At 33.7% G+C, this 18660-nt stretch overlaps 1 protein-coding gene across 1 annotated transcript in view; it reads right to left on the bottom strand.

Annotated features, from left to right (window-relative positions):
• The window catches only part of LOC126890043 (ribonuclease P protein subunit p30), a 108839-nt gene that overhangs the window by 30381 nt on the left and 59798 nt on the right, over nt 1–18660 (bottom strand). The window contains exon 4 of the mRNA XM_050658874.1: nt 4868–5142. Coding sequence (XP_050514831.1) covers nt 4868–5142 — 275 coding nt within the window. The remainder of the gene's footprint in view (nt 1–4867; nt 5143–18660) is intronic.

Here is an 18660-nt window from a genome sequence, read left to right as displayed (position 1 = left end):
TTCATTTTGACGCAAAACAAAATTCTAGTTTTATTTTAAAAGATTTTTCCATAATATTTGCTAAATTTGAAGTAAAACGCGCCACAAAAGAATAACTTTGATACAGTTTGACTTTTGAAACTCTTTTGTGGCGCGTTTACTTCAAATTTAGCAAATATTATGGAAAAATATTTTAAAATAAAACTAGAATTTTGTTTTGCATCAAAATGAAAATACATTTTCGCGCCACGTAATATTCATATCAGATCTTTTGTAGCTGGAATATTGTATGCGCCACTCATTTTTACGGCGTTTAGCGGTTTTTTATTCTTGTATCAGGAGTTTTTCAAACTTAGTTATAAATTAAATGTATGAAGTTGAATGCAATGTTTCTCGATTACACGTTCAACTTTATAAATGGTCGCCTTTGTCGCATTATCTCCCAAATGATCTAGTGTCTATCGAATGTACACTAAATTTTTTTTCTATTCGAAATAGATTGAAAAAAAATTTTAGGATGGCCGGTAAATGAACTTGGATTGCCCGTTACCAGATCACATTTATCGTCGTAACCACTACAACTACATAAACCATTTCGGGAATAATCGTTAATTGGATTATACTTTTGTAGCTTAATAACTTCTAAACGGCTTAACCGATTTTGATCAATAAACATGAGTTTCAAACGTATTTACAAGTGGTATTTGATGCATCTAAGGTCAAGTATGATAACTGAAGCTATTACAGGAATTATTGAGCCTAAAAAACCGTTTTCCCCATAGGAAATAGATTTGATCATACTTATAAAGCCTATAACTTAAAAATTCGAATTTTTTCGGATATGAGGTATACACCGTTAGATTCATCTAGAGTCCTTCTACATACGCTCAGTTATTGGCGCAATTCGTAGGTTAAAATTTTGAGTAATTGTCGAAAAACCAAAATTTTCAAAGTATAGTTTTTCAGTTTTTCGGCTATACTGAGCCGTGTGTATGTCTGATCCTGACGGCTTAGATACCATTTGAAAGATTAACTCAACACTATTGATTTGGTGTACTTGCGGTTCTCCTATCTCTTCTTGAACCGAAGATATATACCCCCAAAAAATATGCCGTTTTGTACCTACTAAGTCCTATAGCTGGCTTATGGGTGGTCAAAAGTCACAAACTATACCGGTTCTGAATCGGCCCTGACCCCCTCTTCAAACACAGAAAAAAAATTCAGATCGGTTTAACTTTTCCACATACATACATACATACATATCGACAAACATTTTCCCTTTTTTAAATAGAAATTGAGTCATACTTCTGAGCTCGATAACTTTTGAATGGTATAACCGATTTTCAAAATTAGACATGCGTTGGAAAGGTAATGATCAGCACTATTAGAAGCCGTAAAGGTATGTCTTAAATTTTCGAAGTTTTTGGGAGTTTTAGGGACGAGAAAAACACGCCCTAAATAGGAAGGGCCGTAAAATCCATACCCTTGGACCAAAATGGATGGTTGACATATGAATGGGTGGGTATTTTCCTGAACTTTAAGATGGGAGTTGGCCCAATTTTCAATTCAGTCAGATTTAGAAAATCGAAAATTTCGTGTATATAAATAGTGGTGCGTGTAGGGGGTGTAGGTGTGCGCCACTGGCGAGAACTGCCGTTCTCTGGTAATTTGTCGTTGGTGAAACCGGCCATTAGTCGTTTGAATTCAAAGTTAGATTGTAGATCTCGTATATACATCAGAATAGGTGCACTTAATGATATACAACAAAGATGCATGCAGAAGAGTTGGCATATCAATGTTACATCCCTCATATCCAGATTCATGTTTTTGAGCACTTCTATAAGTCGGTCATGTTTTACCTTATCGAATGCTTTGCTGTAGTCTATAAATCATAAATAAAGATCTCGGTTAACATTCCGAAACACTCCATTCCGAAATCCAAACTGGGAATCACTAATATTCCATCTCCAGCTTAGTTTGTATTCTATTGTGGATGATTTTTAGCACATTTTTTAAGGTATGTGGCATTAGACTGATCGTTCGGTAATCACTACATTCTTTAGCATTTACTTTCTTTAGTAAACAAATAAATGTTGATGTCAGCATTTCACATGGAATGATTCCTGTGGAATAGATTGTGTTAAATAGTTGGACTAAAAGATCTTTATTTTTTTCAGTGACCAGTTTTAACAATTTACTTGGTATTTCATCTGGATCAGCAGCTTTATTATTTTGCATGGACTTTACTGCATGCATAACTTCTGACTTTGTCATTTCGGGCCCCTCGGCTTTACTCTGATTATCTTCATATATATTTTCCTGTCTGTTAGACAAGGCGAAAACGGCGGGTTCGAAGGGAAAAATATTCCCATGAGATTTTTTTGCATATTTACATTCGTAAGACATCCCAGAATAAGGTTCAAGAAGTTGCCCAAGTGAAAAGTGGGCCAATTTTTTTTTAACAATTTTTTTTAATCAAATTGCAAGAATCAATATTTTTGGCCCGAACAATTTTATCTTTAATTTTTTGGACCATTCTGGACAAAAAAGGTCTCTTATAATTTTTCTCTAAAGTTGATCGTTTTCGACTTATAAGCAATTTAAAATTGAAAAAAACGAAAAATGGAGATTTTCAAGGCTTAATAACTCGGTTAAAAGTTATTATTATGAAAGTCAATATATGACTAAATCAAAGTTTAAAGCCCCCCCTACAAGATCCTGAAGAAATTTTTGTCATTATTTTATTACTAAGGTGTTATTTTTAAGTAATAATAATAAGCGCCATGCACGTGTGAGGGGCTGTAAATGCTGAGTGCGAGAGAGAAGCTATTCCAGCAGTCCAATTGTGCATCTTACTCGCACTCACATTTACAGCAGCGTCAATACGATACAACCACTCATTGTTATTAATTAAAAATAACAGCTTAGTAGTAAATTAATGACACAGATTTCTTCAGGATCATGTAACGGCGACTTTAGACTTTGATTTAGTCACTTTCTGACTTTCAAAATAATAATTTTTGACCGAGTTATTAAGTCTTAAAAATGGCCATTTTCGCGTTTTTCAAATTTTAACTTGCTTATAAGTCGAAAAAGATCAACTTTAGAGAAAAATTATAAGAGACCTTTTTTGTCCAGAATGGTCCAAAAAACCTAAAAAAAATTAGTCCTGGCCAAAAATATCGATTTTTGCAAATTGATTAAAAAGAAATTGTTAAAAAAAATTGGCCCACTTTTCTCGTGGGCGACTTCTTGAACCTTATTCTGGGATGTCTCACGAATGTGATTATGCAAAAATATCTCATGGGAATATTTTTCCCAACGAACCCGCCGTTTCCGCCTTGTCTATGTGGTCATGGAATAACTCTATACAGAGAGAGTCTGTAATTTGGAATAAATTCAATATCTCAAATACGAATGGTTTTTTTGAAAAATGCTCAGACCCGTCAATTAGTATTTCAACTTGTCCTTTTTGACATACCATAATAATGTATACAGGGTGTCCCAATTTAGAGATATGACGTCATCGTTGATTTTCTTAAATGGCAACACTGTCATTTTGATAGCTGTTTTGATAGGGTGTGTAAAGTTATACACAACTGCAAAATATCAAATTTTTATTCTCTGCCATTTACAAGATAATATAAAATAACAAAGTTATGTATGTAATTTGGAATAAATTCAATAATTAAAATACTAATTGTTTTTTTGAAAAATGCTCAGACCCGTCGATTAGTATTTCAAATTGTCATTTTTGACATACAATAACAATGTATACAAGGTGTCCCAATTTAGAGATATGACGTAATCGTTGATTTTCTTAAATGGCAACAGTGTCATTTTGATAGCGTGTGTAAAGTTATACACAACTACAAAATTTCAAGTTTTGATTTCCTACCATTTACAAGATAATAAGAAATAACAAAGTTATGAAAAACTGGTAATCAAATAATAATTGAATTTAATTATTTCAATTAAGCAAATACTCATAATGTTGCCCTCAATTATTGTCAAATTGTCAATGGGCAACGTTATGAGGTAGGAAATAATAATAATTTGAAATTTTGCAGTTGTGTATAACTTTACACACGCTATCAAAATAGCTGTCAAAATGACAGTGTTGCCATTTAAGAAAATCAACGATGACGTCATATCTCTAAATTGGGACACCCTGTATACATTATTATTTTATGACAATTTGAAATACTAATCGACGGGTCTGAGCACTTTTCAAAAAAACAATTAGTATTTTAATTATTGAATTTATTCCAAATTACAGATATAACTTTGTTATTTTCTTGTAAATCTTGTAAATGGTAGAGAATAAAAATTGCATATCTCGCAGTTGTGTATAACTTTACACACCCTATCAAAATAGCTATCAAAATTACAGTGTTGCCATTTAAGAAAATCAACGATGACGTCATATCTCTAAATTGGGACACCCTGTATACATTATTATTGTATGTCAAAAAGAACAATTTGAAATACTAATCGACGGGTCTGAGCATTTTTCAAAAAAACAATTAGTATTTGTGATATTGAATTAATTCCAAATTACAGACTATCTCTGTATATTATGCTTTCCATTTTCTTAATTTCTGTTCTTTCTCCATAAAAATGTTTCCTTGTTTGTCCAATAGTACCTATGCTTGAGGTTTTCTGTTTTGTTACCCCAGCTAATTATTTAACTTTCTTATGGAGATTGAAGTTATCGTATTTGTTTTGTAAGTCTGAAGTAAGTAAGGTATGAGAACGTTAGAGCACTACAATTCCTCAAGTACTCCAGGAACTGAATACTTGAGATTTTGGGTAATGATAATAATGAAGTAATTTATAACTAAAACTAATATAACAAAATAAGATTAAGCAAAATATAAAAGGATACAAATTAATAACATCATATGGACCTCTGATTATAACAGGATCATGTGCTCCACTTGAAAATATAATATTCCTGGATTTACCAAATGCGTGGTACAGATGTGATGCGTGTATTAAGTTTTTTCGTTTCGTCGTGTCCTCTATGGCGGGGCTGTACAGTAATTCGAAGTGATATCCCCTCTGTAAGAGTTGGTTGTAGAGTTTTCTATTCAAACGAAGGCCAAACTTGTTCTCTGGATTGAAGGTGAAGATGTCCGCATCGAAATTATTGCAGGTGTACTAGAAAAACAATTAATAGTATATTTAAAAGAAATATAAAAAGTCGAGTGAATACATATTTTATCAATTTGATCATATTACGTTTTGTTTTAATCTGAAGAAAAAATACTATTAACACTATTTTTTTGAGTTTTGTTCTTATGCATATACAGGGTGTTTCATTAAAAATGTCCAATCCCTACGTTGTAGATTCTAGACCTCAAAATATTAAGATTTAACACAAATCACTTGGTGGCGGGGACTGAATTACGGGGTGTTTTATTTAAAAATTTAAACACTATTTTTGCTCAGTATTTTAAAACTATTCGGAGTATCTTTTTCATACTTGGCAAAAAATGTAGGTACCATACACCCTATGAAATGATGTTAAATAAATGTTTCTGGCTATTACCAGGCGTACGACAGGGGGCGTTTCTGGCGTACAACAAGGTACAGTGAATAGTTGACCCTTCCAAATTCTATTTTCGGTTTTTCGATTCTCCAATACTGTTTATGTGAATAACATACTCTTCACTCGTAACGATAAAGTCATTAAATTTTGAGATATTTGAAGTTAAACGACACAGATATTTTGATTAATGTATTGTGCCGCTTAATTTTAAACTTCAAATATCTTGAAAACTAATGATTTTATTGTTAAGACTGAAGAGTACATTATTCATTCTTCATTCTTGTGAAGACAAATCTTGTGACCGAGGACGCCAGTAAATGCTGCCTCTACTCCCAAACCAATGCCGTTGAAAATTGTGGTGAACAAATATTGACGAACAAGTAAATGATAATGAGGAGGAGCACGACCTGTTGCTTTGAAAAATCAAAGGATCTTCATCACATTTTGCCAATACATATTAATATTTAATTTTCGCCAGTCAAAGTGTCAGGTAAAAAAATGATCCCACCAGTCGATCACCAAAAATAGCAGAGCAGCATACATTTAATTTTTGCGATTGTTGTGTATGTAAATAACGGCAATTGTGATGATTTGCAGTTATACATATTTACTTATACAATGAGCACGTAAAGGTTGGAATAAATTCATTTTCTCGAAAATGGACGGTTTTGGAAAAAATCCCGAAACAAGTCAATTTTTATTTTTAAATTGCGACTTTTTGGCATATGTATCATACTAGTGACGTCACCCATTTGGACGTGATGACGTCATCTATAATTTTTTTAAATGAGAATAAGGGTTGTGTGATAGCTCATTTGAAAGGTAATTTAATTCTCTATTCAGTAATATAAACATTAACATAATTATTTATACAGGATGTCCAAAAAAAATTTGAATTAAATTTATTGACATAAGAAGAAGAATGTGTGTAATTTATTTAACTCAAAATACATTTTACTGCTATCATAAAACAGGAAATAATGTGTATTTGACGAATAAATATTGTTTTTTGCTTAAATTCAATATTAAAGCCGCCACCCACCTTCCTTTTGGCAGTTTGAACATTTAATTTAAGCGAAAAGCAATGATTATTTTTCAAATAAACATTTTTTTTCTCTTTTCTGAGAACACTAAAATGTATTTTGGACTAAATAAATTACATGGATTCTTCTTTTTATATCAATAAAATTAATTAAAATTTTTTTTTTTGGATACCCTGTATAAATAATTATGTATATGAATATATTGCTAAATAGAGAATTAAATTAACTTTCAAATGAGCTATCACACGACCCCTATTCCCATTTAAAAAAAATCATCGATGACGTCATCACGCCCAAATGGATGACGTCACTAGTATAATGTATATGCCAAAAAGTCGTAATTTAAAAATAAAAATCGACCTGTTTCGGCATTTATCTCCAAAATCGTCCATTCTCGAAAAAATGAATTGGCGATTTTGTAAAAAAATCCCGAAACAGGTCGATTTTTATTTTTAAATTACGACTTTTTGGCATTTATATCATAGTCGTTAAGTCATTAATCTGGGCATGATGACGTCATCGAGGATTTTTTTTAAATAAGAATAGGGGTCGTGTTATAGCTCATTTGAAAGGTAATTCAATTCTCTATTTAGTAATATAAAGATTAACACAATTATTTATAGAGTGTGTCCAAAAAATTAAAGTATTTTTTGAAGGTTTTTTGAATTAAAATCATCATCATTATCTTTGCGTTATCCCAATGCGGGGTCGGCTTCCCTAATTGCATTTCTCCACACAATTCTATCCTGGGTCATATCAATATTAATCCCCTTTACCAACATGTCCTGCCTAATCGTCTCCCCCCACGTCTTCTTTGGTCTTCCTCTCCTACTCCTTCCAGGAATCTGCATGCAGCTACTCTTCGTATTGGATGATTAACGTCTCGACGTTGAACATGGCCAAACCATCTCAACCTATGCTCTCTCATTTTGGCATCAATTGGTGCCACACCTAGACTTCCCCTAATATACTCATTTTTAATTTTATCCTTTCTTGTCACTCCACTCATCCATCTAAGCATTCTCATCTCCGCCACATGCATTCGTTGTTCCACTTTCTTTTTCACTGCCCAACATTCAGTTTCGTACATCATAGCCGGTCTTATGGCTGTTTTATAGAATTTTCCTTTCAGCTTCATTGGAACTTTTCTGTCACACAACACACCACTCGCTTCCTTCCACTTCATCCATCCAGCCCTAATTCTACTGCATGCATGTCCATCTATTTCTCCATTACTCTGTAATACCGATCCCAGATACTTAAAACTATTGCTTTTTACAATCAGTTCACCATCCAAAGATACCACTTTATTTGTAGTAACTCCATCTTTAAATGAACATTCCAAATACTCTGTCTTTGTCCTACTAAGTTTTAAACCTTTTTCCTCCAGAGCTTGTGTCCACTGTTCCAGTTTTTGTTCTAAGTCTCTTTCACTATTTGATACTAACACGACATCATCAGCATAAATTAAGCACCATGGAATGTTACCCTGTAGTTTCGCTGTTATCTGGTCCAAAACTAATGAGAATAAATACGGACTAAGCACCGAGCCTTGGGCAATCCTACTTTCACATGACATTTATCAGTCTCTCCCACACCTGCCCTAACACTAGTCGTTACTCCCTCATACATATCCCTCACAATCTTTACATATGCACCAGGGACTCCTTTCCTGTTGAGTGCCCACCACAGAATCTCTCGAGGAACTCTATCATATGCTTTCTCAAGATCAATGAATACCATATGAGCGTTTATTTCTTTACTCCTGTATTTTTCTATCAACTGCCTTATAATGAAAATTGCGTCTGTTGTTGATCTGCCCTGCATAAAGCCAAATTGATTCTCGGATATGTCGGTCTCTTCACGTAGCCGTCTATCAATTACTCTCTCCCATATTTTCATGGTGTGGCTAAGCAGTTTTATAGCCCTGTAGTTTGTACACTGCTGTATATCTCCCTTGTTTTTGTAGACAGGTACTAGTATACTGCTTCTCCATTCGTCTGGCATTTGTCCAACTTCCATAATTCTATTAAATAAACCTGCTAGCCACCTTATTCCTGCCTCTCCCAATGCTTTCCATACTTCCCCAGGAATATCATCTGGTCCTACCGCTTTTCCTTTCTTTATTTTTTGAAGCTCTTGAGCCACTTCCTCGTTTGTTATTTTGGTGACCATTGCTGCTACTGTCTCCGTTGGCTCCACAGGCTATCTGTCAAATTCTTCATTTAATAAGCTGTCAAAGTACTTTCTCCATCTCTTTTTGACATCCTTTTCGTAAAATAGTATTTTATTATTTTCATTAAGTTGAATTGTTTTAAGTTGGTTTTTTGAATTAAAGTAATTGACGAAAAAAGAAGAATGTATGTAATTTATTTTTATTCAAAATACATTTTACTGCTCTCTGAAAACAGCAAAAAATGTTTATTTCAAAAATTATCATTATTTTTCGCTTAAATTAAGTGTCCAAACTGTCAAGAGGCAGGTGGGTGGCTGCTTTAATATTTAAGCATTTTTTAATTTAAGCAAAAACCAATATTTATTTGTCAAATCAACACTTTTTCCTATTCTTTGGCAGCAGTAAAATGTATTTTTCATTAAATAAATTACATACATTCTTCTTTTTGTGTCAATTAAATAATTTAATTAAAAAAAAATTTTTTGGACTTCCTGTGTAAATAATTATGTTAATGTTTATATTACTCAATAAAGAATTGAATAACCCTTTAAATGAGCTACCACTCTACCCCTATTCTCATTAAAAAAAATCATCGATTACGTCATTACGCCCAGATGGATGACGTCACTAGTATGATATATATAGGGTGTCCCAAAAGTAGTGGAACGGTCGAATATTTCGCGAACTAAACATCGGATAGAAAAACTGAAAAATACGTTTTCAATAATTTTCAAAAATCTATCCAATGACACCAAACACCAACCCCCACTACACCCCCTGGAGGTGGGGTGGGGGGTTACTTTAAAATCTCAAATGGAAACTCCTAGTTTTTCTTGCAGATTTGGATTCGTTACGTAAAAGTAAGCAACTTTTATTCAAGACATTTTTTCGAACTGTGGATAGATGGCGCTATAATTGGGAAAAACAATTTATCCTGATACCATAGGTAAATTATAGAAACGGTCTAATATCTCGAGAAATACACTTCCAAATGAGAAACCAAAAAACAGGTTTTTAATATTTTTCGAAAACCTATCGATAAACACCAAAAATGACCCTCCAACCCACCCCTGGAGAGGGGGTGGGGGGTAAATTTAAAATCTTAAATAGCAACCCCCACTTTTTATTGCAGATTCGAATTCGTCATGAAAAATTAAGCAACATTTATTCGAAACATTTTTTAAAATTGCTGATAGATGGCGCTAATAAATCGTATTTTTCCAATTAAAGCGCCATCTATCAACAATTCTAAAAAATGTTTCGAATAAATGTTGCTTAATTTTTCATGACGAATCCGAATCTGTAATAAAAAGTGGGGGTTGCTATTTAAGATTTTAAAGTTACCCCCCACCCCACTTCCAGGGGGTGGGTTGGAGGGTCATGTTTAGTGTTATTCGATAGGTTTTCGAAAAGTATTAAAAACCTTTTTTTTTGGTTTCTCATTTGGAAGTGTATTTCTCGAGATATTAGACCGTTTCTATAATTTACCTATGGTATCAGGATAAATCGTTTTTCTCAATTATAGCGTCATCTATCCACAGTTCGAAAAAATGTCTTGAATAAAAGTTGCTTACTTTTACGCAACGAATCCAAATCTGTAAGAAAAACTAGGGGTTTTCATTTGAGATTTTAAAGTTACCCTCCACCCCACCTCCAGGGGGTGTAGTGGGGGTTGGTGTTTGGTGTCATAGGATAGATTTTTGAAAATAATTGAACACGTATTTTTCAGTTTTTCGATCCGATGTTTAGTTCGCGAAATATTCGACCGTTCCACTACTTTTGGGACACCCTGTATATGCAAAAAAATCAAAATTTAAAAATAAAAATCAACCTGTTTCGCGATTTTTTTTCATCATCGCCTATTCATGAAAAAATGAATTTATTCCAACCTTTACGTGCTCACTGTATAAAAAAGTGCATTCATCTGAGAAAAAAATATTCAAGCGAAACTGTGGATCGGTCACTGCACATAAAAAATGTAAACGGCGGTTATAATCATCCCCATTAACTTCCTGTACTAAGTGCATTTTATATGGATAGAATTTGTTCTTCTTCAAAATGGCTTGACACTAGTTCGGTTGATTCCAGATACAGCTGCTATTTGCCTCGTACTTAACATGGAATATAGGTCAAACTGTCCTATTACTGCAATTTTACGAGGTTTATTAACTACAGGCCCTTCAATGTCTCGTTTTTTATAACCTACATTCCCAGCTTCCTGAATTTTTTTTAATGACTCCAAAACATACTACTACTGTTACATAATACTACCTACTGTTGTGTTTATCTTCACATCGTTCATTACATTGCTGAGCTGTCGAATTGTCATAATAATTGTTCATAAAATACTACGAATAGATATCTATGGTAATGGAATGGAATAAACTATGGTAATACATTTTCGAATACCTTCAAATCAATGCTTACAACTGATGTTTATAAGAGGATGCTCTAATATCATGTAGTGTGACAAATATGACAAAGAAACAAAAGTTGTGCGGAGAAAGAAATTAAAATCTAAACCATTGGAGTACTAAATCAACTAATTAAGCAAGTAAATACGATTTAAAGTTTAATAGACTTTTTAAATACATAAAATAAACTATTGGACCGAATTTAAATATTTAAAGACACAAAGAATTTCAAGACTTTTAAAATGAAACCTTATTTGACCCCCATTGCCATAAAAAATGTTGGGGTGATTATCACCCTGGCCCCTGGCTAAGTGTGAATCGATGATAAAAAACGAGAAACTGCAATAATCGAAAATACGGGAAAATGTGTCACTCTTTACTTAAAAATTAACCTGTTGCTGTGTTTTTCAAAAATGTAGTCGTAGTTCTTGATGGTGTCTCTGTTTCATTTTCGTCCGGCTACCCTGTATATACAGGGACTAAAAGTAGCGGGATAGTCGAATATTTCGCGAAATGAACATCCGATCGAAAGCTGAAAAATAAGTGTTCAATATTTTTCAAAAAGCTATCGAATGGGTAACTTTAAAATTTTAAAATCTTAAACAGGAACCCCCTGTTTTTTTACAGATTCGGATTCCTCATGAAAAAATACGGGATATTTATTCGAGACATTTTTTAGAACTTTAAAAAGGGTAAACCCTGTAGTTGGCTGTTTACCTTCGATATAACAACGTGGAATGAAGTGTAATTTAGAGGTTTTTACACCTATTGAAGTGGCCAGTTACAATTACTTGTACACTGGACGTTTACACTGATGATGGTCAGTTTGACCGAAAACGTTTTGTACTTCCACTCCCTTGTGGAAAAATTTTAAGAATTTTAATAAATTCATATACCTACATACAACAGAAGTGTTTACTTCATTCCACGTTGACATTTTTTAGAATTGTTGATAGATGGCGCTGTAATTGAAAAAATACCTATTAACAAATCTAAAAAATGTCCCGAATAAATATTATTTACTTTTTTATGAGGTATCAAATCTCCAATAAAAATGGAGGTTCCTATTTAAGATTTGAAAGTTACCTCCACCCCACCTCCATGGGATGGAGTCGGGAAAAATGTTAAGTGTTATTTTATAGGTTTTTAAAAAATATTAAACATGTGATTTTTGGTTTTTTTCCAATTATAGCGCCATCTATCCACAATTCGAAAAAATGTCTCGAATAAAAGTTGCTTATTTTTGCGTACGCAATCCGAATCTGCAATAAAAAAATGTGGGTTCCTATTTAACATTTCAAAGTTACCCCTCATGATTCATTAAGAATGTCCAATCTCTGAGTTATAGATTCTAGACATCAAAAGATTAAGATTTAACCCAAATCACTTAAATAAAATGTGGCTCGTTACTGAGTTACAGGGTGTTTTATTTAAAAATTTAATAGCTACTTTTACCCAATGCTTTAAAACTATTTGACATATCCTTGTCATACTTGACAGAAAATTTAGGTACTGTACATCTTACTAAATTATGATAAATAAACGTTTCTGGCTACTACCAAAGGCGTACGACAGGGGACAGTGAATGGTTTACCTTTCCCAAATTCTACGCCACTGGTGGAATTGCTATTTTAGCGCAATATTTCGATTTTCCAATACTTTGTATGTAAATAATACACTCTTCATTCGTAACGTTAAAGTCATTAGTTTTCGAGTTATTTGAAGTTGAAAATGAAACGGCACAGCTATTTTGATTAATGTATTTATTTCATTTTGAACTTCAAATATTTCGAAAACTAATGATTTTATCGGTACGAATGAAGAGTATATTAGTTACATAGAAAGTACTGGAGAATCGAAAAATAGCAATAAAATAGTAATTCCGCCAGTGGCGTAGAATATGAGAAGGGTAAACCATTATCTTTTCCCTGACGTACGCCTCTGGTAGTTGCCAGAAAGAGCGCAATACATTAATCAAAATAGCTGTGCCATTTTATTTTCAACTTCAAATATCTCGAACCCTAATGACTTTATCGTTACGAATAAAGAGTATATTATTTACCTAGAAAGTATTTAAGGAATCTAAATATTGTGCTAAAACAGCAATTCGGCCAGTTTTTTTTAAACAACACCGATACAGTGCCTTGGTTATTTACAACTAGTCACAAAATACAGTAGACTCCCTCTATAACGAGAACTGAAATGGCGGACTAATTACCTCGTTATAAGCGGATCTCGTTTATATCAGACAACAATAATATTGAAATGTTTTGATGCCTCGTACGTAGTTTATTAGGTATCGATGGTCAACCTGAACAGTGAACAATGAGACTTCGCCATCATAAATTATAGATTTCCTACAATATAGTCGATAAACAGGCAGAAGTTTATTATAGGCGGCCGAGTTTAATACAGCACTGGCTTTGATAATAACACAGATGTTGGGCATTTATATGTACAGGCAGTTGAATTTATTTATAGCCATTACTGCGCTAAAAACATTTAAAGACATGCATTCTTTGATTTATTTTTCCTCGTTATAACCAAATATACCTTGTTATAGAGGGTTATAGTTTAATAGGAATTTCATGGACCATCTAATGTACCTCGTTATAAGCGAAACCTCGTAATATCCGTGTTCGTTATAGAGAAAGTCCACTGTATTAGACTAACGAGCAAATTTTCTTTATTTTGCAATCTTAAAACTAATGTTTGTTGAGTTCTCCCCAATGGTATTCCTCAATTTTTTTTAGCCAGATAGGTTTAATATCACTTAACACGCACATGACTCTACACTAACATTTACTATTTATACTAACTCGAAGGGTTTAGTTCTCTTGAGTCTTCTCTTTATGAAGTCTGTTTTCACGCGTCTTTGCGAATATTTTATAACATCTGCCACCATTTCGATTTCCACACCTAGGTCTCTGTGTAGGTCGTTACTTCTTATGTACCAGGGAGCATTTACAATGTCTCTTAGTACTTTGTTCTGAAAACTTTGTATCATTTTGATGTTACTCGCAACATCATGATGAGTTTTGAAGTTTAAAATTAAGTGGCACAATACATTAATCAAAATATCTGTGTCGTTACATGTTTAACTTCAAATATCTCGAAAACTAATGACTTTATCGTTACGAATGAAGAGTATATTATTGACATAGAGTATAGAAAGTATTGGAGAATTTAAAAATTGTGCTAAAATGGCAATTTGGCCAGTGGCGTAGAATTTGGGAAGGGTAAACCATTCACTGTCCCCTGTCGTACGCCTCTGGTAGTAGCCAGAAACGTTTGTTTACCACAATTTAGTAGGGTGTACGGTAACTACACTTTCTGTAAAGTATGACAAGGATATGTCAAATAGTTTTAAAGTACTGGGTAAAAATATTTATTAACTTTTTAAATAAAACACCCTGTAACTCAGTAACGAGGCACATTTTATTTACCTAAGTGATTTGGGTTAAATCTTAATATTTTGAGCTCTAGAATCTACAACTCAGATATTGGACATTCTTAATGAATCACCCTGTATAATAACTAGGATATTTCACTGACACACTCTCAACCTCAAATTAAATTTCTTTTCTTACGATCTTTATAAAAATATTAGATAACCATTGTTATTTTAAATGTTATATAACTAATTTTTGCTGCGTTACATCAACGGTATAATGCGCTTTTAATGCTTACTGACAGTATTTCAGCGACAGTATTTACCTATTATATGCAGGGTAATTCTTAAGAGGATTATTGGTATGGTTTTACAGCAAATTGAATGGTTGAATAACTGATGATAAAATATTATTGAGCATTTATGAAAATAAATGCTACGCATTACTCTAGTTTACAATTTCTACTCTTAGTATGGTATAACTAGACCCAAACCAACGGCGGATCCAGCAACCTTGCAAGGAGGGGGCAATGAAATAAAAATTTTCTCATCACTCGCGGACGCAGGATTCTTTTTCGGTATGGGCTGTTAGTTTATTTTTCTTCATGTACCATATCCTTTCAGAACGTTGGTTACTATCACAGCTATCTTAATTTTATTCACTGCCACCCTAAATCAACCACGAAGTGCTTTTTCGTCCTGGACTGCGTTTGCGTTTTATTTTTACGTGCATAATATTTTGTAGCAACCTATATTTAAAACTTCTCATTATACAGTGTATCCACGCCTGGGGTGCCCAAGAGGAAAAACTTTTTTATTTTCAATTTTAGCGAAAAATGTCAATCTTGATAAAAAGTTTTGCTTGTTCTAAAACCCCATAAAACGAAATAAAATTCAAGTTTATCAAATCCTGCTTAATTTTGTAGTCAATTTTATGTAAATCCCTATAAATTTTTGCAGTAAAATTAAGTTCGAAATCGTAACAATAATCTAGTGTTGCCGAGGCACAATGTAGCTTAGTAACTCTGTCAACTCCGATAAATAATTTGCGAATTGTCATTTTTTTCGACAATGTTAAGCGTTCAATAAAGAATTTATCTTGTGATAAATTTCATTAATAAAATTATTAGATTAATAATTATTTAATTATTAAATAATTGGATGTTTCAAGGAGAACGACAAAGTCTGGCTTCATAATTAAAAGAAGCTTCTAAAGGGTTATTCTCCCAAGTTATTATTGTTACAATTTCGAACTTGGTGCAAAAATTTATAGAGATTTACATAAAATTAGCTATAAAATTAGGCAGGATTTGAAAAACTTGAATTTTATTTCATTCTAGGGGGTTTTAGAACAAGCAAAACTTTTTATCAAGAATGACATTTTTCGCTAAAACTGAAAATAAAAAAGTTTTTCCTCTTGGGCACCCCATCCGTGGACACACTGTATGTCCAAAATACTTCACTTTTCTCTTCTTGATGCTTTTTATAATCTTAGTAGTCTTGCTGAGACGTTCTATTATTGTGCAGTTTCGAATCTTCTTCACCCAAGATACTTTTAAAATCTTCTATAGACCACATTTCGAAAGCCTCAAGGCGATTTAGCTAAGCAGATCGATTTTATTTACAGTCCAAGACTCGACACCATACAGTAAGACCGAGAACACGTACTTTGGAGAAGGAATTCTGTTTAATGTTTCATTCCGTTATTCAGTTGTCAACAGGACACAAAACTCACTATTTATTTTCAATAGTAATTATCTCTTTCTTAAAAAAAGGCGACACCAGGCGAAGTCTCAAGGAGGGGGCAATTGACCCCATTGACCCCCCCTTGGATCCGCGCCTGACCCAAACCCAGACATCCAAAGTGAAAGTTATCCTCCAACACCAAATTGTTGTATATTATATGGTCTAAATATTGTTCAGTAAAAAGTTATACCATTTTGAGCGTCGGGTTTGTGGGGGGGTAGAAGTCGGTAAATCAGTAGTTTTTACGTTCGTCAATATTTCTAAACCTAAGCGGTTTAGCGTGAACAATGGTCTATACAAAAATATTCTACATTATATTTGAAACGAAAAAGGTCCTATGCGTAATCCTTCTAAAACGAACGGTTCCAAAGCTAAGAAGAGTGTACAGTGTATAGTCTGTTCGCTAAACTCAGACGCAACTTCCTAGATATTTTAGTCGGCAATTTTGCCAATTTTAGTAAAATTGACAAAAAATAATTACTAAATAGTTAATAATCACTAAATAGTTAGTAATTTTGCATACAAGTAGACATTATTGTAATTTTTAGATTGTTCTGTAAAATAAAACTGAACAGAAATAACTAATGGATTTTATTAAATATCCATATTGTACAATAATATTGTTGTCCAATAGAGGATAAGATAAGATAAGATAAGATAAGATAAGAAGAACAGCGCTGCTGTCAAACAAGCTGTGGTCGCCGTCCACAGCTAGCCTCTATAACTAGGTCAATGACAATAACACCACGGTATGTTTAAACCCAAACACTCTATTACATCTGATGGTGTGTACAGTAGGGAATGATGAGAGACTTAAAGAAATATTTTAATATAAATGGCTGGCTGGATGAGAAAAGGAAGCAAATCTTCATGTCAAAGAGTCATCATGTACTCTAGATTCCGCGAAAATGTCACACATCATTGATTGAGGTCACCTCCTTGATTGAGACAATGTAATTACTCATTACGGAACAGCGACTATTGTATTTGATGGATACCAGCAAGAAAATACAAAAGAAAAGATAAAAGTTGAATACTCAATCCATTGAAATATAAACCAAAGTGAATTTTTAGCTAACGCTAACAACAAATTGGACTTTATTTTTATTTCATTTGTTACAGTGCACTTCATAGGCGTAACTAGGGGGGTTTTGGGGGTTATAACCCCCCCATTTGGATATACTTTGAGCTCTATACGCTTAACACCATTACTACTCCATACCCCCAAGGGACCATCAAGTAGTTGTAACCCCCCCCCCCCTTAGGATCATCCTGGTTACACCTCTGGTGCACTTGGAAAGATGTGATTGCACAGTTCATCAATCATCGGGTGACGCTGACTTATTAATAGTTTTAATAGTTATTAATGAAGCTAAGAAAGACTGTGTTGCTCTTGTGAATTCAGCCGGAAAAGTCTACACTATTGCAAGGATGTACTCCTTGCAATATACGCCTTTACAGGATGTGACACGGTATCAGCTATCTACAAGAAGAAGAAAATTACACCGTATACGAAGGCGCAAGCTAACGACGCTCATCATAGAAAACTTCTAGTCTTCAACGGCCAAAAGGTGACTCCAATGCAGTAGCTAACGCCGGAAAGCATTTCCTTTTTGCGATGTTTGATGCCAGGAACATGGAAGATCTAGATTGTTTTCGCTACCAGTCATACTTGACGGCTATTGCAAAGCAGCCTATAAATTCTTTGCTCAAGTTAGCTGCACTACCCCCCACTTCAGGAGCTTCCAGCCAGCATTAGTTCAGAAACTACCACCAGGTACAGCAGTGGCTGAATGAGAAGAAGAATCCGCTCGAGGGGGGTCGAAGAAGAATAACGAATACCTGACACCACTTACAACATTACGTGCTGCAGCTCCCAAAGAATTACTTTCCCTCATAGTGTATTTGCAAAGACAAATGCATCCGTACATAACTATGAGTATCAAGAGAGTGGTCTAAACTGTTCAAGTATATGTAGAAATTACTGTCCTAGGATTTAATAATAGGGACACAACCATCATAGACGAAGATGTAGAAGACGGTTGTATTGACGGTTGTATTTTAAGAGGACTGAAACTGATGAATAAGTTTACTTAAAACTCATTGCATTATAACCATCATTATTATGCAAGAAATATTTTGGGTGTGATATATTAGGTTTCAGTTATTTGTATTTCGCGCGGTGTCACTGCCCATTTTGACATCAGTGACGATCACACTTCACTGTAGTAGTATACAAGGAAATTGTAACCTGTATCGCTCTCTTGTATGTTACTTCGATTCAACAATAAAACTAGCCCGTTAAAAGTCCGGCTTTTATTTAAAGTTGTAACGTCTTGAGCACATGTGTGTGTTAG

The sequence above is a fragment of the Diabrotica virgifera genome, chromosome 8, assembly GCF_917563875.1.
Source record: "Diabrotica virgifera virgifera chromosome 8, PGI_DIABVI_V3a".
Lineage (NCBI taxonomy): Eukaryota > Metazoa > Arthropoda > Insecta > Coleoptera > Chrysomelidae > Diabrotica > Diabrotica virgifera.
This window is presented reverse-complemented; position numbering and strand designations above follow the sequence as displayed.